Consider the following 22,537-nt stretch of genomic DNA (forward strand, 5'->3'; position numbering starts at 1 on the left):
TATAAATCAATAAATAAAACCCCTCCTTAGTTTGCAGGGAGGAAGGGGAGAAGCGCATTCAGATTTGTTAGTCCTGACCTTCGTGGCTTCATGAATCCTACCTCGCAGGGCTGGCGTGATCGCTTGCTTGGCTTCTGAGCCCAGCCTAGGAGGGGCCATTGCTATGACCTCCTTCAACACCCCCCTCAAAAAGGCCAACGGATCAGGGGTGGCGCTGCTGGGGGGGTTCGCAGGGGTTCGAGAGAGCCCCTAGTTCAGATTCTGTGCAGTTTGGCCCCGCCCACCCTGCCCTGCCCCTCCCAGGACTCCCCACGTGGCCCATTTTGGATCCCAGGTAAGTACAGGGCCCCCATGGAGGCCCAGGAGGACCAGAAATGGGCCTGTTTCTGGCTTCCAGAGAGTCTCCGGAGTCCAGGGAGGCTGTTTTCATCTTCCCAGAGGCTCGAGGAAAGCCTCAGGAGTCTGGGGAGGGTGAAAATGCCCCCCCTGGTACTGTGGTGCAGGAGGCCGACTAGGCCACGCCCACCCAGCCACCGGGCAGAGAACTCCTTGCTAAAATGTTTGAAGCCCACCCCTGGAACGGCTGCTTTAAAGCAACGGGCACCTGGCATAAAGGTGTCCCCCACCTACCAGAAATGATGGACGAGGTCGAAATCTCGCACTCCCTCCACGGCCTGCTGGCCTCGTGGATGAAGTCGGGATCGGTCTCCCACTCCTCCTCTTCCTTGGCCCCGTAGGGGAGATGCCCGCCCGAGGGGGCAGCCAGCTGGTCTTGCCTGCTCCTGAATGGGCCAGGGGACTGAGGAGCCCTGGGGCGCCCCGGGTGGGCCATGGCGAATGGCCAAGAAATCCCAGCACCCGCGAAGAGCTCCGGGATGGGGGGAACGACCCGGCCGCTGCCCTCCTCCCGGCCTGCCACTGAGCACTGTGATGTCACCGCCGTGTCACGCTGGGTTCTCTTCTTCCTCTTCCACAGGGCAAGGCTGGCATTCTTTGGGGCAGCGGTGCCCGAGCTTGGTACCCCTTTGGTTTTTGATGGGCTACCGGGTGTAGAATCTCTACCTGGCTGGGGACGGTCGGAGAAGTCATCCAACAGGTCTGGTGGGTGCCAATTTGAGGGCAGCAGGTGACCCCAGATTTCCACACAGTCAGCAGGGGTTGGGATGCTCCCGGTTTGGCCCGGTTCTATAGAACCGGTAGCTCTGAAGAGCAGAGTTTGCTCTGTTTGGCCCAGCCGCCCACCGGGGCTCTTGGCTGTCCTTTATTTCTGGCTTTTTCAACCTCAGCTGCTTTGCGCGGCACGGCTGAGGTTGAAAAAGCAGGAGAGAAGAGGATTTTCAAACGCTGTCGTGTCCTTGGTACTCTCTGAGCTTGGTTGTGGGGGCAGGAGGAGAAAGAGGAGGAGGAGGAGGAGGAGGAGGAGGAGGAGGAGGAGGAGGAGGAGGAGGAGGAGGAGAATGTAGGGTCCTCAGGGCTGAGCTGGGTTGTATTCTTGCAGACGTTTCATCACCCAACTAGGTAACATCATCAGTGCTAGAAGATACACACACCCCTCCCTTCTAGCACTGATGATGTTACCTAGTTGGGTGATGAAACGTCTGCAAGAAAACAGCCAGATAGCACCAAGAACCCACAGTCCTCCTCCTCCTCTCCTCCTCCTCTCCACAAATCCCACTCCCTTCTAGCACTGATGATGTTATCTAGTTGGGTCATGAAACGTCTGCAAGAAAACCACCAAGCTCAGAGAGCACCAAGGATCCCACAGTCCCCCTCCTCCTCCTCTCCTCCTCTTCCCTTCCAACACTGATGTTACCTGGTCAGGTAATGAAACGTTTGCAAGAAAACCGCCAAGCTCAGAGAGCATCAAGGATCCCCAATTAAAGAATAACTGCCTGAGGACCTGCTTGCTTTCATGACCTTCTGGTCTGTGGGGAAACTGCCTGGGTGTCCTTTCTAGGGCCTCACCCTCTGAGGGATTTGACGGGTGCTGCTAGTCCTGATGGAGTTCCGTAAGTCCTTGAAGGCCTGGATGCGCCACTGAGAAATGGAATTAGGCCGGTGATTGTAAAGGTCCCTTTTCCTTCTTAAGAGGAGCCATTTCAGAATCAAGTGGCATAATAAAGATTTAACTCCATGCTTCCAGCTTTTCTTTGGACAATCTTGGGAGGGGATTTTAGCTCTGCACAAATAGGTGACTCATTAAGAGTGTTTGTCACAGAGGGATCAACCTTAGCTAATCCTGAAGCATTCCCGGAATGTCTTTAACATGTATTTTAGCAACATCTGGTGGAAGGTTACTGTAATCCTTTGGTTTACAAGTAATCATAAGCTGGGAAGCTAGTCAGGTGGAATAACAGAGTTGGAAGGGACCTTGGAGGTCTTCTAGTCCAACCCCTGCTCAAACAAGAGGCCCTATTCCAGGGGTCTCCAACTTGGGCCACTTTAAGCCTGGTGGACTTCAACTCCCAGAATTCCCCAGCCAGCAAAGCTGTTGAAGTGATGGAAGAAGGAAAAGCCATGGTCCATTCTGGAAGATTGCATAAACATTAAAAAAAAAATTTTTTTTCTCACCATGTACACGTAAACCTCCGAACTAGACTGTGTTGTTTCTCTGTGTGTCATATATGTGGGTGTATACACAATTTTGTATTAATTAATTAATTCATTTATTATGTCATGTTTATGTAGTGTATATTGGGAGTGGTGACCCTTTGAGAGCTGCGTGCAATGACATTTTATTTTAAGGTATGCTGATTAGTGTGAATTTAAAGTGACAATAAAGTTATCATTCTGTCCTGTCCTATCCATTCTGGACTAGTCTAGTCTAGTAGTCTATTCCCATGTTCTGTTCTGTTCTGTCCTGTCCTGGTCTAGTCCAGTCTTGTCTATTCCCATGTTCTGTTCTGCTCTGTTCTGTTCTCTCCTGTCCATTCTGGTCTAGTCTAGTCTATTCCCATGTTCTGTCCTGTCCTGTCCATTCTGGTCTGGTCTAGTTTAGTCTATTCCCATGTTCTATTCTGTTCTGTCTATTATGGTCTAGTCTAGTGTGTCTGTCCATTCTGATTCTGGTCTAATGTAGTTTAGTCTATTCCCATGTGTTCTGTTCTGTTCTGTCTATTATGGTCTATTCCATGTTCTGCTCTGTCTGTCCTGTCTGTCGATTCTGGTCTAGTCTGTAGTTTATTCCTATGTTCTGTTCTGTCTGTCCATTCTGGTCTATCTAGTCCAGTCTATTCCCATGTTCTGCTCTGTTCTGTCCTGTCCTGTCCATTCTGGTCTAGTCTAGTCTAGTTTATTCCATGTTCTGCTCTGTTCTGTCCTGTCCTGTCGATTCTGGTCTAGTCTAGTCTAGTTTATTCCATGTTCTGTTCTGTCCTGTCCATTCTGGTCTAGTCTAGTCCAGTCTATTCTCATGTTCTGCTCTGTCCTGTCCTGTCCTGTCCTGTCCTGTCGATTCTGGTCTAGTCTAGTCCAGTCTATTCCCATGTTCTGCTCTGTTCTGTCCTGTCCTGTCGATTCTGGTCTAGTCTAGTCTAGTTTATTCCTATGTTCTGTTCTGTCCTGTCCATTCTGGTCTAGTCTAGTCCAGTCTATTCTCATGTTCTGCTCTGTCCTGTCCTGTCCTGTCCTGTCCTGTCGATTCTGGTCTAGTCTAGTCCAGTCTATTCCCATGTTCTGCTCTGTTCTGTCCTGTCCTGTCCATTCTGGTCTAGTCTAGTTTAGTCTATTCCCATGTTCTATTCTGTTCTGTCTATTATGGTCTAGTCTAGTGTAGTCTATTCCCATGTTCTGTTCTGGCTTGTCTATTCTGGTCTAGTGTAGTCTAGTCTATTCACATGTTCTGTTCTGTTCTGTCCATTCTGGTCTCGTCTAGTCCAGTCTATTCCCATGTTCTGCTCTGTTCTGTCCTGTCCTGTCCATTCTGGTCTAGTCTACTCTGTTCCCATGTTTTGTTCTGTTCTGTCCATTCTGATCTAGTCTAGCCTAGTCTACTTATTCTCATGTTCTGTTCTGTTCTGTTGTGTTCTGGTATAGTCTAGTCTATTCCCGTGTTCCGTTCTGTTCTAGATTTCCCCAGCACAAATTGGGCCTTTTAAATCCATTTGCCAAGCTCCACAGTGGATGCCTTGGGGAATCCTCGATGGCTTTCTCCTTGCAGCTCAGCAGCTAAGAGGCCGAGTCGCCAACCGTCCTGACGCCTTCCAGATGTGTGGGACCACAACTCCCATCATCCTCCACTTTACTCCGCCTGAGAGCAGCTTCAGGCGGACAACTCCGCTTTGTCGCCATCTGGCGGCACCCGCGGTTCTGCAGCCCAAGCGCTGCCCGTCTCGGGCTTCCTTGAGCCTTTTTGACCTCACTCAATATGGCGGCGGCGGGGAAAAAAAAAAAAAGCCTCCCACTTCCGGCCTGAGGCGGAAGTGTGGCTGGTTGCCATGGCGGCGATGCCGGGCCTAGCGGGAGACGCGCGCCTCAGGGGAAGGCCGGCGTGGAGCCGCGGTGAGGGGGTGAGGCGAGGCGGCGGGGGCGGCGGGAGCGAGTGGGGGTCTCCGTCGAGGGGCCTGGAGCTCAGGGATGGGGTCACTCGGTGAGGGGAGGAGTCTCTGATTTTCTGGGGAGGGGGCGCCTTTGGCCTTGATGGCGGGCGGGACGTGGAGCCCCCGGAATCCTCTCCCTGAGGAGGGTAAAGGGACCTTCCCCACTCCCATCATCCCCAGCCAGCACTGTCCTGAAAGGAAAGGAGGTGCTTGGATGATGGAGGTTGTAGTCCAAGACCCCCCACCCCCCACCCCAGTGATGTGTTAGGAGGTGGTTCAGCTCACGGCCTTGGGCTCCTGCGTGTGGAAAGGCGTGGTGGTGGGGGGAAGGAGCCACCGAAAGGGCAGATGGATGAGAGGCCACCAGGAGATCCCGCCAGTCTGGACTGGGCAGAAGACCCCCCCCCTTCTCCCCCCCCCACCCTTGTGCTGCTGCTAATGGGGATGCAGGAGAGAGGCTCAGCCCCATTGGCTGGAGAGCGGCCTCTGGTATGAGGGAGTCACCCCAGCAGGGTTTCCTGGTGGTCTCCCCTCCAGAATTTATTTATTTAAATGTATTGGCCACCTACCTTACCACATGAAGAATGGATGGATGGACAGACAGACCTACCTACCTATTATTATCTATTATCTATGTATCTGTTTCAACCTTATCTATCTATCTATCTATCTATCTATCTATGAATGAATGAATGAATGAATGAACGAATGAACGAACAATAGAAATTTCCAGTATCTCCAACACTGGAAGTTTTTAAGAAGAGATTGGACAACCATTTGTTTGAAATGGTATAGGTTCTCCTACTTGAGCAGGGGGCTGGACTAGAAGACCTCCAAGGGCCCTTCCAACTATTCTATTCTACCTCTATCTCATCCCTATCCCCCCTCTCTCTGTCCCTCCCTGCATCTCTCTCTCTCTCTCCCCCTCTCTAGATAGGTAGATAGAGACCTTGGAGGTCCTCCAATCCAACCCCCTGCTTGAGGAAGAGACACCCCCCCCCCCCCCCCAAACAATCCAAGTGCCCACTTCCTTAGCAGGCTTGGATCTCCCCAGTTGGCTATTGGTGGGCTGGAGGGACCCTGGGGGGATCTTACTGACTTAGGGCTGGAGGGAGCTGAGGTTTGCAAAACGCACCTGCAGGGATTGGGCCCGTGCGCTGAGGCCGGACTCACAAGTGTGTGCGAAGCACCGAAGGGTCTCCTGCAGGAACTTAGGAGCAGTCACTGGTTTACTAATAGAGATCTTAGAGCACTCTGGTGTAATCGGTACAAAATATTTTACTAGAATACCCCAAATCTCTGCTGAAATAATGCATTGGGTTTCATGCTTTATGCTGTTCTTGGCAATTCTGAAATATGGGTGAAGCCCTTATTTATATTTAGCAGATATGTAAGTTTTTGGAACGATCTTAAATTATACTGGTATAATTATACCTTTTCTTTCCGCGAAAGTATCGTTAGAAAACCCTTTTTCCCCTTTTCAAGCAGTTCCATTTTAGCTGATTATACATTGGTTGATCCTTTGGCAAGCATGATTTAATGGCTCTGTCTGTTTTTCCTCTCTAGCAGGGAGTGAAGCATCCTGCAAACAGCCTCTTGTAAACATACCAGCCATTGTTGGGTGTGTGTTGGCAACTTACACTGCTTTGCTTCGCCTCTCTCTTTCTGTCAGCATTTCCCTGGGTCAGGAGCTCCTCTGTTCTTCATGGTTCTCTGCTTCCTGTCTTCAGGCCAACTTGGAATTCCTGGGTTTGGAGCAGTTGTTCTTAAAAGAGATCCTTTCCCCTTCGGACGAGCCGTTCAGATTCTGGGGTTGAATAGCTTGAAGAGGCTCCAAAGAGCAGTGGCTGAGGTTATAGGCATGCTGACAGCAGCAAGAACATTCTGTGCCCAAAAATGGAAGGAGGCTTTGATTCCCACAATGGACAAATGGCTGCAAAATCTGATGGAGTTAGCAGAGAGGGCAAACGTTGACGGCTTTGATTAAAGAAAAGAAGAACACACTTTGGGTCTTGGTGCTTGAGATGGAACAAAAATATATGAAACTTTGGTTTTGTTGACGAGATAGGTCAATTGTTACAGAAATGACTAGCATATATTATTATGCCAAAGTAAAAAGTTGAGGTTGTATGTTATTACCCTAGTCTACTGCACCGAAAAGAATAAAAAGTGAAGGCTTTCCTTTTTCTTTCACTTACTCTTCTTTTCCTTCTCTTTTCCTTCTTTCCCATTATTCTCCTTTTCCTTTGCATTTCTGTATTTTATATTTGATAAGCTAATAATAAAAAAATTAAAAACCAAAGGGCAGTGGCTGGTTCTCCCTCCACCCATTTCCCCCCACCAAGCAGAATGGTCCTGGGGAAAAGGTATGAGGGAAAGTTGATTTTGTGGAGAGCTACAATTCTGATGGGTTGTGTCCCAAGGCTCTGTGTGTGTGTGTGTGGGGGGGGGGGGAACCGGCCTGGAGAATAGCAAGAGCTGTCAGCCCGACGTGCCGGTGATGTGGCCATTGGAGCGGTGTTGTTGCCACTGAACGAAGCCGGTACCTTACAACCATGCGCCTATGCCTCCCGAAGGTTGACCGAGGCAGAGCGCAAATGGGCCATCGGAAGGCCGAGTCAACCTTGAGCCGGTCAGGATCGAACTGCTGGCCGTGGGCAGAATTAACCTGCAGTGCTGCACTCTGACCGCTGCGCCGCCAGGGCTTCTATCGCTGCATGAGATAGAAGAGGCCACAGTTTTGGTGCGCTGGCGGTTTGTGGTATAGGAGACCCCTGTTGGTTCCTGGTGCAGGCCTGCTTTCTTGGTCCCTTAAATGCTTGCACTCCCCGACTTGGCAACCGTTCTTTGAGTAACTGAAGTTGCGGTGGCACTGAAAAAAGTGACGCGTGGCCGTTCCCCCATGCTTACAGTCGCCACCGCACCTCCACCCACGGTCACGTGATCAGTATTCAGGCGCTTGGCAACTGGCTCATACTTACAACGGTCGCAGGGTCCCGGGATCATGCGATCCGTTTTGTGACCTCCTGAGAAGCAAAGACAATGGGGAAGGCCAGGTTTACTTAACGGCCGTGCGACTAACTTCAGCAGCTGCAGTGATTCACTTAATAACCGTGGCCAGAAAATTGGTAAAGTGGGTCAAAACCCCTTTAACGACTGTCTTGCTTAGCCACTGATATGTTGGACTCCGTTGTGGTCATAAGCTGAAGACTACCTTTATATAATAATCTCTTTGGCTGCTTGTGATTTGGCCCGTATCCAGGCTGCGAAGTGGGCTTTTTACTCAGGGTGGCATCGTGCCCCACCTAGGCAGAAACTGAGGTGCCAGCTGACTCCCAGTCCTCCGCTGGAGGCAGGAAGGTTATTATTCGGGCATTACAGGGCGTTGTGTTGCAAGGGAGCCTCGGTGGCGCAGTGGTTAGAGTGCAGCACTGCAGGGCTACTTCTGCTGCAGCTGGCTGCCTACAATTTGGCACTTCAAATCCCACCAGGCTCAAGGTTGGCTCAGTCTTCTATCCTTCCGAGGTGGTGCTTGCTTCCTTCTTTCCCTCCCTCCTTTCTTCCTCCCTGCCCCCTTCTTTCCTTCCTTGCTTCTAAAGGTTGACTCAGCCTTCCATCCTTCCAAGGTCTATAAAATGAGGACCCAGATTGTTGGGGGCAAGAGGCTGACTCTGTAAACCTCTTAAAGCACACTGGGAAGCAGCATATAAGTCTTAAGTGCTATTGCTTTCCTTTCCTTCCCTCCTCCCTTCCTTCCTCCTTCCCTCCTCCTTCCTTCCTTCCTTCCTTCCTTCCTTCCTTCCTTCCTTCCTTCCTTCCTTCCTTCCTTCCTTCCTTCCTTCCTTCCTTCCTTGCTTGCTTCTAAAGGTTGACTCAGCCGTCCGTCCCTCCAAGATCGGTAAAATGAGGACCCCGATTGTTGGGGGCAAGAGGCTGACTCTGTAAACTGCTTAGAGGGGGCTGTAAAGCACTATAAAGCGGTATATAAGGTATTGCTGTTACCGCCCAGAGTTTTTCAAGGTGTTCAAACTGGAAATGGGGATGATTTTTGGCCTTGCCGGCCTGCCTTTTCAGCCTTCTCTGACCAGGTTTTGCCCAGAAGTTTTGCCTGTTCCCCATTTTGCTCTTCCACGTGTCGGAGACGGGCCCCGGAAGCTTAACTAACCCAGCCCTCAGGAGCTACTCCCAGAATTACCTGCGTTATGGTTGGGTGTTCGTTTTCTCCCTTTGAAGGTAGCTTGTCTCCAGTTCACTACTTTAGCCTGCCACTTTATTTATGACGTTTTTTTTTATTTAAAAAAAGTCGTTTTTCCCCTGAGGAGTAAGTTACAGAGTTCGCCCCTCTCCACTTATCTCTAGGGCAGCTCTTCCTGGCAGGTGGTTTCCAGGTGACGGAAGTTATTTCCAGGTGCTTAGGCAGAGTTTTTAACAGCCAAACCCGAAACCTAGATCGTTCCTTCTACGCCAACCGGTTCCTTCTGCTTGGCAAATTTAGTGAGGAGCAGTTCAGGTCTGGGCCGCTGTGCAGAACTCCTTACCTTACGGAGGTGTTCCTGACACCAGGAAGCTGTGGTGTGTTCCCCCCCCTCCCGCAGGTGTCCTCATTCTACCTCTGCCAAGAACAATGGGAGGGGCTTAGACCAGGTAACTGAAGACAGAAACAAGCAAAGGAAGCACCTTTGGGGAGGCAGGAGAGCCTGGCTGTGTCTAGATTTCGCAGGAGGCAAATATGAGGCTGCTGGCTTGGAACATAACCAATATTTTTTGTTTGATCAATTAAGCTTTACGAGACAGCCAGGTTTATGTGGGCTTGTAAAACTGTCACGCCGGGCTCTCCAAACCTGGCTACTTTAAGACTTGTGGACTTCAACTCCCATGGCTGGCTGGGGAATTCTGGGAGTTGAAGTCCACAAGTCTTCAAGTGGCCAGGTTTGGAGAGCCCCGCTGTAATGGTATGTGGGGATGATCTTGGGAATGGCCAGATAAAAGAGAATTCATAGCCCGCAGCTGCCTAATGGACAGAGGAAGAAAAGTAGAACAAAATAACAGAGTTGAAGGGGACCTTGGAGGTCCTCTAGTCCAACCTTCTGCTCAAGATGAGGCCTGACACCACTTCGCACAAATGGTTGCCCCATCTCTTCGGAAGCTCCGAAGGGATGTTTCCTAGTTTCCCAGGAGCACCCTGGGAAAAAAAAGATGAGTAGAAGATTTGTACTTTCATACTCGCCAGGTTTCTGTTACTCGACCCCGGGGGTCTCCAAACACGGCCCCTGTTGAGAGTTGCGGATTTCAGCTCTCCGAATTCGTCAGGTCAGCCCTGAGGCCAACCCTGCTGGCTGGGGAATTCTGGGAGTTGAAGTCCCCAAGGCGGGCCTCATTTGGAGATCCCAGCTATAGTCTTCCAATAAAGTAAGGTCAGCTCATTTGGATGAGTTTCCTACCTGGGAAGGCTGACCCAAGCAGGCTCTCTCGCTTGCCAATGGGTGAATGGATGCCCAGAGGAGAGGCCTGACACGCTGCCTATTCAGGGGTGGGATTCTACCCAATCGGACTGGTGCTATAGAACCGGTTGTTATGATTCTGCCCAGTTCAGAGAACTGGCAAATTTTACCGCTGGCTGGCCCCTCCCCTCCCCACCCACTCTCTCCTTACCTGGTATGCGCGCCATCAAACTTGCCTGCTAAGTTGCTATTTCCCCACCCCCCAACCATCAGCTGTTCTGCTGTGCCGGGAGATTTGGAATAGCTAGAAAGCAGGAAATGGTTGGATTTCTTGCTTTCTAGCTAATTCAAAAGCAAAGCTGAATCTTCCTTTAGGGCTGAAGCTTCTATTTGTCAGTGCAGACTCAGCAGATAGCAGATAGATAGATCTCTGAGTGAATCTGTGATTCTGTGAGCAACTCAATCTGCCCGCCTGCTTTGCCTGATTTTGGGTAAAAGTTGCTCTTTTTTTAATTAAAAAAAAAGTATATACATGGTATGTTGTGAGTTAATTTTGTGAGTTTGCTTGCTAGCAAATTTTATGTTTGCTTGCAAGCAAATTTTATGTGACAGACTCAGGTAGCAGATTGAAGAAAGATTGATCTCTAAGTGAATCTGTGATTCTGTGAGCAACTCAATCTGCCTGCCTGCTTTGCCTGATTTTGGGTAAAAGTTGCTCTTTTTTAAATAAAAATAAATAAATATTTGCATAAATATTTACAGTACTTACATGCAAGCCATGCCCAGCCAGTCATGTGACCACTAAGCCACACCCACAAATTAGGCCACACCCACAGAACGCTACCTCTTAAGGGTTCCTTAACAGTGAAGAGATTTGAATGCCTCCTCGGTGCATATTGTGCCACTTGGGGTCTTTTCTGAAGAAGAGATGGAGGGGTGAGGGGGGTTTAAACCAAGCTATGTTTTTGATGCAGAAGAGACCAGAGGCCTCGCCCCGAAAAATGCTTGCTTTGAAGGGGGGGGGGGATTTGCTAATTCTTCAGAAGGCGGCCTCAGGGCTCAAAAGGCTCTGGATACACCTGGACGTTGGACTCTAGCTAAGGAAACGCTGCTCAGTGGGGAGAAGTGCAGGGAAGTGCACTTAGCGATAGGGCGAAGACGGTGGACAGGAACAAGGCAGGTAAGCACCTGGCTCAGCAGTAGTACAGGTAATCCTCCGTGACGGTAATTGAATCCCAAAGGGGCTTCTTCGGCAGGCAATTGAGCTTCCTTGTTTTTGATTTGAAGACCTTTTGCTTCTCATCCAAGGAGCTTCTTCAGCTCTGAAGGGATGGTGGGGAAGGGAAGGATCGGTACTCCTTGCGGGCGGCTGGTCATTTCAGTTCATTTGCACTGCACCCAGGTGACCTTAACGGCCCTCTGAAAGGAGGCAAACGACCAGCTCTGTCTGCAAGGAGCCTCAATCCTTCCATTCCCCACCGTCCAGTCAGAGCTGAAGAAGCTTCCGGGATGAGAGGCGAAAGGTCTTCAAAGAAAAACCAGAAAGTCCAGTTGCCTCTTGGGGGGGTGAAAAAAAAAAAGAGGAACACCTTTGGGTCAACCACGACCTGGAGGACGGAGAATCTCCGTGGACAATAATGGAGGTGGGAATTTCTGTTGCAAAGGTCTTAGTGGTCAAGGCACCAGGACTTACTCTCTCTCACACTCTCTCTCTCTCTCTCTCTCTCTCTCTCTCTCTCTCTCTCTCTCTCTCTCTCTCGTGTGGACCACCTGTCCTAGACTAAAAAGGAGCCCCTGCCCCCCCAGCCTGCAAGCCCAGTAAATATTGGTTTCTTCTTGCAAAGTGCTCTCTCTCTCTCTCTCTCTCTCTCTCTCTCTCTCTCTCTCTCTCTCTCTCGCTGGCTGGGTGGCTCCAGCTCTGGCCAAATTCTTCGCATTCCTAATTCCAGGAAGAGCCGGGGAGTTCCTGCCTAGCGCGTTTCACCTGAGGCAGGTTGTGTGGGTGCCCTGGCACGGCGGCGTGGGGCAGTAGGAATGCTGACAGGTTGGTTGGGAGAGGAGGAGGAGGAGGGCAGCCTCCGTGGCTCTTTCCTATGGTGGCTAAATCCAGGGTGGCACTGAAGCGGAAGGGCTCCTGGGCTTCGGTCCCTCGGCTTCCGAAGGAGAAGGAGGAACCGAGGGAGAGCCCAGAGGTAGGACTCCTTCTGGGGGGAGGGGGGCTTTCTTGGTCCCCATGGTTGCTCTCTGGCCCCGGAGCTCCTGTGGCAGATCCAGTCCAGTGAGCTCGGCTCGGGGCTAAGCGCCCAAACGGGAGATCCGGTGGGGAGCTTCTCGGTTTGCCAGCCGTTTCTCAGGCCTGACTGCGGCACCAGCCATCCTGGGCTTGGGGGTGTGTCCCCTGCAGTGACTGGGGGAGGGGGGAGGGCAAGGGTGGTCTGGGGCCTTCATCTCTGCAGTGGCCTCATGGATATAATGAATGCAACTGCCCAACTAGGGAACGCCGACAATACTGGAAGGGAGTCGGGTTCATGGAGAGGAGGAGGAGGAGGACTGGAGCTGTGGGGTCCTTGGTGCCCTCTGTGCTTGGTGGTTTTCTTGCAGATTGTTTCATGACCCGACGAGGTAACATCATCAGCGCTAGAAGGAGTGGGATTTGCAGGAGGAGGAGGAGGAGGAGGGGGAGGACTGTAGGGTCTTTGGTGCTCTCTCAGGCTGGTGGTTTTCTTGCAGACGTTTCATGACCCATCTAGGTCACGTTATCAGTGCTAGCTTGGGTAATGAAACGTATGCAACTATCAAGCTTGGAGAGCATCGAGGACCTCACAGTTTTCTTCTTCCTCCTCCTCCTCCTCCCCTCCTCCTTCTCCTCCACTCCCCCACCTTGTCCCCTTCTAGCACTGACGTCTTCACCTACTTGGGTAATGAAACGCCTGCAAGAAACCCACCAAGCTCAGAGACGGCCAAGGACCCCCTGGATGCAAGTTTGATTGCGTTTCTCATGGATTCGTGAACCTGGAGAAGAATATAGAAATTGGGTGTCTCCCTTTGATTTAACCATACAAATGGTCGCAACAATAATTTGTTCCATAACTTAGGCGATTTCCTCTTCTAATGTTTCCTCTTCGGTAATTCCTGGGTCAGGGGTCCTGTTCGATCACCATCCGAGTATGTGTTTGTGACCAGATTGAAAAAAAATGGTGATTTTTTTGGTCAGAACCCGATTTGTTTGTGTGGTCAGAAGCGTTCATGACCAGAAATTCTAGTGTATCTGCCTTATGGTTTCTGGAAGCTCTCAATATTGGCAAAATAGTGTTAGAAACATGCCCCACCGTTCCCCCAGAATTCAGGTAATTGGTATTGCATATACTCATTGTTATGCATGTGGTGTTTTAGGAAATTATGCAGCAGCATTGATTGGTTTGGGTTTTTCTGGTAGCAAAACTCAGTTTTGCAACTTGCACAGATTGTGCAAATGTCTTCTGCTTGCACGTAAAACTTATTTGTTTGCTTTTATTAGTCCACGAAAAGGTCCAGGAGCTACTCAGAGTGCTAGTCCCACCCCTTGTCTGCTGTGACTAGAAATCCCTAATTTCATTTTCCCCCTCTTTGCTCATGTGGAAGATTTTTATCAAGAACTTTCCCAAAATGTTTTCCGGTGAGCTGATGAGGCGGCAACCAAGTACGATTACATTTTTAAAATTGGAACTGTAGGATTGCTCGGCGTGGAATTCCTGTGGTAGCTCTGCAGTTTAGCTTGGTCAGGTTTAATTGTTGTAGCTTGCTTTAATTGCAGGTTAAGCCGTTCTGGCTGTAAGGAATCCTAGTTTTATCCCGGTTGGACTAAGAGTGGCTTGGTGTGAGATCAGTGTGTTAAACCCCAGCTGGATGGCGGTCACTGGAAAAAGAAAGGGGAGCTTTGACATCCTCCTGAGCCCTTTGCGCCCCGAGGGAGTCTGGCCAGATTTTGGTGGCCAGTTGGTGAGGTGGTAGATACGTAGATTGTGCTGGCTAGGATTTCTGCGCTGGCATCCTGGCTCTTGAGAGATACAGGGTGGAGTGAGAACGCAGGGCAGGCCTCCTTGAAGCGATATTTATGTATTCTGATTTAAAATGTATCCAGGCCACCTTTAACAAGAACTCCCCAGCCGTGTAGCAGGTAGTCCTTGATTTGTAACCGTTCATTTAGTGTCCCAAACGGGCTTTTTCCAAGAGGCAACTGGGCTTTCTGGTTTTTCTTTTGAAGGCCTTTCACTTCTCCTCCAAGAAGCTTTTTCAGCTCTGACTGGATGATGGAGAACGGAAGGATTGATGCTTCTTGCAGACACAGCTGGTCATTTGCATCCTTTTGAGAAGAGTCGTTGAGGCCGCTTGGAGGTTTATCTGTGTCCTCAGGGTGGTGCAAATGGTTCCTGTAATCTGCATTTTTTTTTCCTCTGGAGTTTCAGCTACACAATTTGGGATGAGCACCCTTTGAATGGTGTGGGAGTAGGAACAGATTTTCGGAGAAAAAATGGCAGACTACAGGAACCATTTGCCCCACTCAGGTGACTCTGAAGACGCAGATAAACCTCCAAGCGGCCTCAACGACTCTCTCAAAAGGATGCAAATGACCAGCTGTGTTTGCAAGGGAGCATCAATCCTTCCGTTCCCCGCCATCCAGTCAGAACTGAAGAAGCTTCTTGGAGGAGAAGCGAAACCTCTTCAAAAGGAAAACCCAGAAATTCCAGTTGTCTCTTGGGGGGAAAAAAAAAAGGGGCACAATAACAACAGCACTGAAAAAAAAGGACCCTATGACCTTTTCTTTCCACACTTACGACCGTTGCAGCATCACGTGATCAACATTTGGCAACTGACTCGTATTTACGACGGCCAGAGTGTCCTGGGGATGTGTGTCACATGATCCTCTTTTGAGACAAGCGAAGTCAACGGGGGAGCCAGGTTCGCTTAACAACGGTGGCAAGAGAGGTGGGGAAAGGGCACAAAGCTCACTTAACGTACGTTTTGCTTAGTAAGATAAATACGGGGCTCCTTGCGGTCGTAGGTCAAGGACTTCCTGTATTTCCCCCCAACCCCCCCGATGAAATCGGTGCTCTGCCGTTGAGGTCAGCATTCGACTTGGAAAGGCTTTAGCAGGATTTGTGATCGTTGCAAAGTTGTCCTTCCAGAGCATGCAGCGCAAGGGCGAACCGTGTGTTTTCCTGGCCCGTTTAGTAGGGACCGAAATCGCTCTGGGCCTTTTGTCCAGTTTTTTAAAGCAGCTTTTCTGGGTGCTGCTTTGTCTGGGAAAGAGTCTTGCTTGGTTGGGTGCCTTTTGGCAGGAAATTGGTGTGCCGGGGTATGGAGCGGGCTGGGACCCAAGCGGTGGCTTGGATGAAAAGCATCCTTTCCGGAGGGAAATTTGCTGAAGGAACCCAAATTCAGAGGGAGTTTGACCAGCGGGAAGGTTTGGGAATGCCGAGATTCTTCTGAATTGGTCCAGAAAAGTTTTGGTTTGGGTCAGAGGTGGACAATTACGGCGACTTTATAACCTCCACTCCCAGAATTCCTGAGCCAACTCTGTAGGCTAAACCATCTGAGGAACAGTTGTTGGAGTTGGGTACGTCTGGTTTAATGAAACGAAGGACTGGGGGGGACACAGGATATCCGTCTTCCAGTATCTCAGGGGTTTCTCTGAAGACGAGGAGGTCAACCCCCGAAGCACCAGAGGGCAGGTCAAGAACCAGGGGGTGGAAACTCCGCAAGGAGAGAAGCTATTTAGAATTAAGGAGAAACGTCGTAACGGTGAGGACAATTAATCGGTGGGACAGAGGTTGCCTCCAGAAATCGTGGGGGCTCCATCGCTGGAGGTTTTTTTCAGAAGAGACTGGACAGCCCCTCCTTGTCTGGGAGGGTGTAGTAGGGTTTGCTGCTCAAGCAGGGGGTTGGACTAGAAGACCTCCGAGGCCCCTTCCAGCTCTGTTATTCCGTTGCCCTGCTATTTCTCTGGGCCAATCGGCTGTGTATCCTCAGGCACTTAAATCTCGGGCACTTAAATCGTTGACAGTTTCCCCGCTAAGCCCTTAATCTGTCTCTCTTGCCCAGCTCCCCCTGTTTGCCCCAAGGCAAGGGTCCCACCCGCCCCAGGCCGGTCCCTCCCAGGGGGATTCGGTAGGAAGGACGCAGACTGTTGGGAAATGGGAAGGAGAGAGGGAAGGGGGTCCCCGTGTCTGAACAGGAGGAGAGCCAGGGCTGAAGAGAGCCCCCCTCCTCCCCCTTTCCGTAACCTGATCTGCTTTCGGTTACCTCCAAGTCATTGGAGGAAGGCAGGGCGAGAGAGCCTGCGGTGGGTCTGGCCCAGAGGGGGCTTAGGTGTTTCTGGGTGTGTAGCCGCCCGTTAAGCCCTGTCTGATCGGCTTCCTTCTTCCTCTTCTGCTGCAGGACTTTCCAGGCAGCCCTTGGCCGGAGACAACGGCAGAAAGCTCAGCCCAGGGCCCCAGTAGCAAAGGGAGGAGTCTCCAGCCAGCGGGGCTTACCCCAGCCTCCTAGCCAGCCAGCCAGCCAGCCAGCTGGCCACCGACCAGATCCTCCTACGGTGCTCCGGAGCGGCTGGAGTGAAAGAGACCCCTTGAAAGCAACCCAGGGCTCCGAGGAAGGTTGCCGGAAGCTTTCATTTTATTTACACATCCACTGGTTCCTTCGGAGGAGAGCCTGTGCCTTGCGGGAGAGGTGGTGTGGGGGGAAGAAGGAGAGCGAAATCGCTCCGTCAAGGACTTTGGTTGCCAAGCAGCTGCCGGGTCCGGGACGGAGGAAGGCTGGGAACGGTGGGCTCCGCTTGGAAGAAGGCGATGCAGCGCTGGCCGGGTCCTGCCGTGGGCACCTGTCCGGCAGCCGGAGCTCAGGGCCGGTCTCAGGAGTCCGACGGCAGTTCAGAGGGATCGGAAGTCCTCTTTTAGGGACAGCGGAGGAGGCACCGGAGGAGGGTTGCAAAGAGACCGAGACCGCCGTGAGAATCGGGAGACCCCTCCCTCCTTGGGGACACCTGGGAATTCAGCTCCTGGGAACGAACAGACTCCGGAAGAGTTTGCTGCTTGGGGGGTGTGTGTGGGGGGCGAGGATTCAACTCTCGACACCGACGAATGAAGGATTGATGCTGTGCTGTCTTTCCCAGCGGGGAGTTGCCTTTGGGGGTCCTTTGAGCGTGGAGGAGGAGGAGGAGGAGGAGGGCTGAGCAGCCGCCCTGCCTACGTCAGCTGGAGCCCCTCACCCTGCCTTAGGGTGGGCAGCCCGAGTGCTTCGCCAAGCCTTCTTTTCCCGGGGACCCATTTTCACAGGCCCTGCCTGGATGAGGAAGGCCAGGAAGGCGCCGTTGACTTTCTTAGGGTTGGCACCACCTGCGGAGAGGCTGCCTGGAGCGGTTAAGGACCAGCGGTCTCCCAAATTTGTGGAAGATGCACTTTGACCCGCCCGGTTGCCTCCGTCCTCTGGCAAGACTCCTCTGAAGCGTTGCCCTTGGGGGCAGAGAGAGAGAGAGAGAGAGAGAGAGAGAGCGGCTCTTTTGGCCCCCTCGCCTCACCTGTCCCGGCCCCGCAAACCCATCCCTTCCAAATGCTTTTCCCCGCGAGTCTCAGGTGAGCCCCTGCCTTTGGCCGAGCATGGCCGACCACCCGGAGCTGCTGGCTGAGATGTCGGCGGTCGCCCGGATGGGCACCCAGGAGCGGCTCAAGCACGCCCAGAAGCGCCGCGCCCAGCAGCTGAAGAAGTGGGCGCAGTTTGAGAAGGACGCGCAGGGCAAGAGGGCGAAAGGGGAGAAGAAGAGGCGCAGGGCCGCCCAGGAGAGGAAGGTGGCCTTTCCGGAAAACGTCCAGCTTTTGGAGGCTGCCAGCCGTAATGATGTGGAGGAAGGTAGGTGGGGGGAGGACATCTTCTTCCACGGGGGGTGGAGTTGAGGCGGGTTTGCTCCAAGAGTTTCCCCGGAGTTGTGCACCTTCCCCTGGTCAGATCAGTTGCCTTTGGGCCTGGTGGAAACGCTTGGACGGAAGAAACGGAGCCAGTCCTCCTCCACTTAGCGCCACAACGGAGCCCGGGACTTCTGATGTTAAGGGGGGCGTTCGTTCGGGGAGTTCTGCTCCGTTTTTACGACCTTTCTTGCCACCCTTGTTAAGTGAATCACTGCCGTGAATAAAGTTAGTAACCCGGTTGTTAAATGAATCTGGCTTCCCAAAAGTTGTAAAACGTGGCCGTGCGACCTTGGGACCCAGCGACGGTCATAATGCCCAGCGTCTGAATTCTGATCAGGTGATCGTGGAGTTGCTACAAAGGTTGTAACTGTACAAAAACCCCTATCACAAGTCACTTGTTTTCAGTGCCATCGTAACTTTGAACAGTCGGTAAATAAACTGTTGTAAGTTGAGGACTTCCTGTAGAATGGAATAGAATAAGGAATAGAATAGAATGGAATGGAATGGAATAGAATAAGGAATAGAATGGGATGGGATGGGATGGGATGGGATGGAATGGAATAGAAATTAGAAATAGAATGGAATGGAATGGAATGGAATGGAATAGGAATAGGAATAGAATAGAATAGAATAGAATAGAATAGAATAGAATAAGGAATGGAGTAGAATAGAATGGAATGGAGTGGAGTGGAATGGAATGGAATAGAATGGAATAGAATAAGGAATAGAATGGAATAGAATAGAATAGAAGTCTTTATTGGCCAAGTGTGATTGGACACCCAAGGAATTTGTCTTGTATTCTCCTTTGTTGACATCTGCTGTGAACTCGGTGCGGTGTCAGGAAGGGCATCTGGCCAGTAAATGTTCAGATCCATCCAGCCTTGACTCTACCCCCAGTTAAGGGATTACGGGTCATAAAGAGAGATTTTTTAATTGATATTTGGAAGGTTGAGTGTGTTATCCTTCTAGGCCCACCTTCTACAAACGTTGCTGCGTTCTTCTTCTAGATCCAGCAGATGTTTCCTAGGGTCCCTGGAAGGTTTTCTTTTTTTTACCTCCCATGCCAGGTGAGCATTGGCACCAATTCAAACCTGGTGCTGGGCAGGAGGAGGAGGAGGAGGAGGAGGAGATGATGGAGGAGGAGGACTGTGGGGTCCTTGGGGCTCTCTGAGCTTGGGGATTCTCTTGCAGCCGTCTCATGACCCAACTAGGTAACATCATCAGTGCTAGTGGCTATGTTTGAAGGGGCTTTGCCAGATGAATACCCATGGATGCTGGTAGCCCAAGCACATAGTTTCTCTCTCTCTCTCTCTCTCTCTCCCCTCTCTCTCCCCTCTCTCTTTATAAATATATATGTATATATATTTATGGTATTCAGCTTTGTTCGGGTATTTTCCCACGTCATTATTGTGCTTTTAAAGTTGTAGCAACGTTTTGGCAGAATCTCATCTGCCATCATCAGGCTTCTCTATTGGGTTTGTCTGTGAGTCAGACTTTATTATATATATATGTTTTCTTAAGTTTTCGCAGGTACTTACATGTATGGTATTCAGCTTTGTTCAGGTATTTTCCCACGTCATTGTAGTTGTGCTTTTAAAGTTGTAGCAACGTTTCGGCAGAATCTCATCTGCCATCATCACCAGACGCACACTATACAGAAGCCAGATGATGGCAGATGAGATTCTGCCGAAACGTCGCTACAACTTTAAAAGCACAACTACAATGACGACGGAGAAAAGAGAACAAAATTTAAGAAAAAAGAAAGAAAGAAAAGAAAGAAAGAAAGAAAGAAAGAAAGAAAGAAAGAAAGAAAGAAAGAAAGAAAGAAAGAAAGAAAGAGATGTCTCCCTCTTAGGCCGGAGCCCAGGGGTGCTCCCTGTCTGTGGGGCTCCTCCCTTGGTAACCTTTGAGGAGATTAAAACAAACTCAACCAACTAGGCTGTCAGAAAGAAAGAAAGAAAGAAAAAAGGATGGAACAGAGACATAATTACAGTTTACTCATATTTTAGAGACTTCCCCCAAGGAAGCAAGGCAACAATTTCTTTGTGGGGACAAACAACAATCCTTTTGTTTTATGTATCTCCGAGAATTAGGCCGGGCACATGTACATCGAGGTGGGCAGCCTTTTCACAGCCCATGTTGCCATTTTCAATTCTTTTGCTGTCCAGTGGCATTGGGATACAATAGGTATGTTGTACCCATTAAAGTCAGATAAATCTTTATTTTTGGGGTGTGTGTGTGTGTGTCTGCTTTCTGGCTTTTTTTTTTTTTTTTTTGGGTGAGTCTCCTGTATAAACCCTAATTTTTCATAGTTTCTCATCTCCCTTTAACAGATTAACAGCGTTGGAAGGGACCTTGTAGGTCATCTAGTCCAACCCCCTGCCCAAGCACGAGACCTTACGTCAAAACTGGTGCAATGCGGCATTTTCAGGAGCCCCTGAAGTTTCTCTCCCCATTTATTCCGTGTGTGAAAAGGTAGCCGAGACAAAAAGCTGTCACAAATTGTGAGAAGACATATGTCACTGGGGGCAGTTTCTGGGCCACAGTGCTCTTTTTAGTTTTTCCAGAGAATTGTCACATCCAGGAGTTCATTTCTTTTTTTTTTCTTCCCAAAAAAGTTTTTTATTTTTAATCTTTTACATCGCTTTTAGTGAACCTGTTTCCAGGTTTTTACATTTCCCTACAAATATGACCATAATTACATATCTATCTCACACATTCCATTTCTTATCATTGCATTTTCCATTTTCTGTAGATTTTGAAAAATATTTTTATATTTTTTTTACTTTTATTTTGTCCAATTTTAATTCATATTCTAATATTTAATTCATGTCCTACTTTTCTTTAATGATCCTCTTCTTTATATCATATCTTAAAATTCTTTATTTCTTATTCTATATTCACTAGATTCTTATGCTTTTATCTGTCGTATTTGCCATTTCATCGCGTATTCTTGTTTCATTATTGAATAAATTTCTTCCAAGATTTGGTCTCTGATTCATCTGGACTCATTCGGTTCGTTAAGCATTAAGTACAGGCGGTCTTCTACTTACAACCACAATTCGGCCTCACATTTCTGTTGCTAAGTGAGACCATTGTTGAGTCAATTTTGCCCCGTTTTACGACCTTTCTTGCAGTTATTAAGTTAGGAACTCAGTCGTTAAGTGTATCACTGCAATTGTTAAGTCAGTTACATGGTCGTTAAGTGAGCCTGCCTTCCCCATTGGCTTTGCTTGTCCGAAGGTCGCTAAAGGGAATCATGTGAGCCCAGGACACAGCAACTGTCGTAAATATGAACCAGTTGTTGAATTTTGATCCCGTGGCCATGGAGTTGCTGCAACGGTCGTAAGTGTGAAAAACGGTTGTAAGTCACCTTTTTTTTTTTAGTGCCATTATAACTTTGAACGGTCACTGACTGAACTATTGTAGATTGAGGAACACCTGTAATCTATTAATTGGAAACCAATGATACATACAATCCTAGAATCCTAGGGCTGGAAGGGGCATCAGAGATCTTCTAGTCCAACCCCTCTGCTCAAGGCAGGAGATCCCATACCTGTGATGGCGAACCTATGGCACGTGTGCCACAGGTGGCATGCAGAGCCATTTGTGCTGGCATGCGAGCCGCAGGCAACCTGACCTCACTGCGCATGCGCTCGCCTCCCGGCTGATTTTCGGCCTCCCAAAGATTTGAGGAAAGCCTTTACAGGCCGAAAAATGGGCCTGTTTTGTCACTTCATGTATTTCCGGAAGTGATGAAACAGGCTAATTTTTCATCCTGCAAAGACTTTCCTGAAGGCTAAAAAAGGCCTCAAACGGGCCAAAATTCAGCTGGGAGGCACAGTACAGGTGAGGGGACAGCCGGGGGGGCGCATTGCCTTCTGGGTGCTGACACACAAGCGGGTGCACAAAAAACACGAGTTTTTGGCACAGGAACCCCCAAAAAGTTAGCCACCACTGCCCCATACTGTCCAAGTCAAGTGGCTGTCCAGTGTCTTCTTAAAGACCTCCAGTGAGGAAGCATCCACTTCCGTTCTCCCGATGAATTGTTCTCACTGTCAGGAAATTTCTCCTTGCTTCTAGAATGGATCCCCATTAGGAAGTTCATAAGTTAATTCCTCATATATATTTTCTGCAGATATCCTGAAGCAGGGGACAGTCACGTAATAGAAACCTATGTCTGACTTAACCTGCCACAAAGTAGAAAATAGTATATATATAGTAAGCAGCTGAAACCCTCTTCCAGAACTACAGGGAGTTCTTGGCTTACGACCATCATTGAGCCCCAAATTTATATTGCTAAGGGTGAAGTGAATTAAGTGCTCTGCTTTACGACCTTTCTTGCCACCGTTGTTCAACAAATCGCTGATGTTAAGTTAGCAAACCGGTTGTTAAGTGAATCTGGCTTCTCCCCCATTGACTTGGCTTGTCAGAAGGTCACCAAAGGAGATCACATGACCCCCCCCTTGGGACGCTGCGACCACATACAGGTCCCCTTCAAGAAGTGAGGGGAGCCGAATGTCAACTCATAAAACATACCTGTGCTTGTTTTAGTAGTTGCCATAAAAAAAAGTGGGGGGGAAGGAAATCTGGAAGAGCAATGCAGCAAAGCGAAAATACA

General features: G+C 49.8%; 1 protein-coding gene across 6 annotated transcripts in view; it reads left to right on the forward strand.

Moving 5' to 3' along the window:
• The first annotated feature begins 4,423 nt into the window (after nucleotides 1–4,423).
• PPP1R16A (protein phosphatase 1 regulatory subunit 16A) overlaps nucleotides 4,424–22,537 on the forward strand; it is a 45,791-nt gene continuing 27,677 nt past the window's right edge. For 2 of the 6 annotated variants that reach the window (XM_087931873.1, XM_087931869.1), the window contains exons 1-2: nucleotides 11,935–12,023; nucleotides 16,397–17,860. In XM_087931873.1, coding sequence (XP_087787999.1) covers nucleotides 17,611–17,860 — 250 coding nt within the window. In that variant the 5' untranslated portion in view covers nucleotides 11,935–12,023; nucleotides 16,397–17,610. Of the gene's footprint in view, nucleotides 4,501–11,934; nucleotides 12,024–12,054; nucleotides 12,172–13,581; nucleotides 13,635–15,722; nucleotides 15,761–16,396; nucleotides 17,861–22,537 lie in introns of those variants that run through there. The other 4 variants (XM_087931874.1, XM_087931870.1, XM_087931871.1 and 1 more) reach the window with 4 other exon arrangements.

Source organism: Pseudonaja textilis, chromosome 3, assembly GCF_049901715.1.
Source record: "Pseudonaja textilis isolate UNSWEBS1 chromosome 3, rPseTex1.2, whole genome shotgun sequence".
NCBI lineage: Eukaryota > Metazoa > Chordata > Lepidosauria > Squamata > Elapidae > Pseudonaja > Pseudonaja textilis.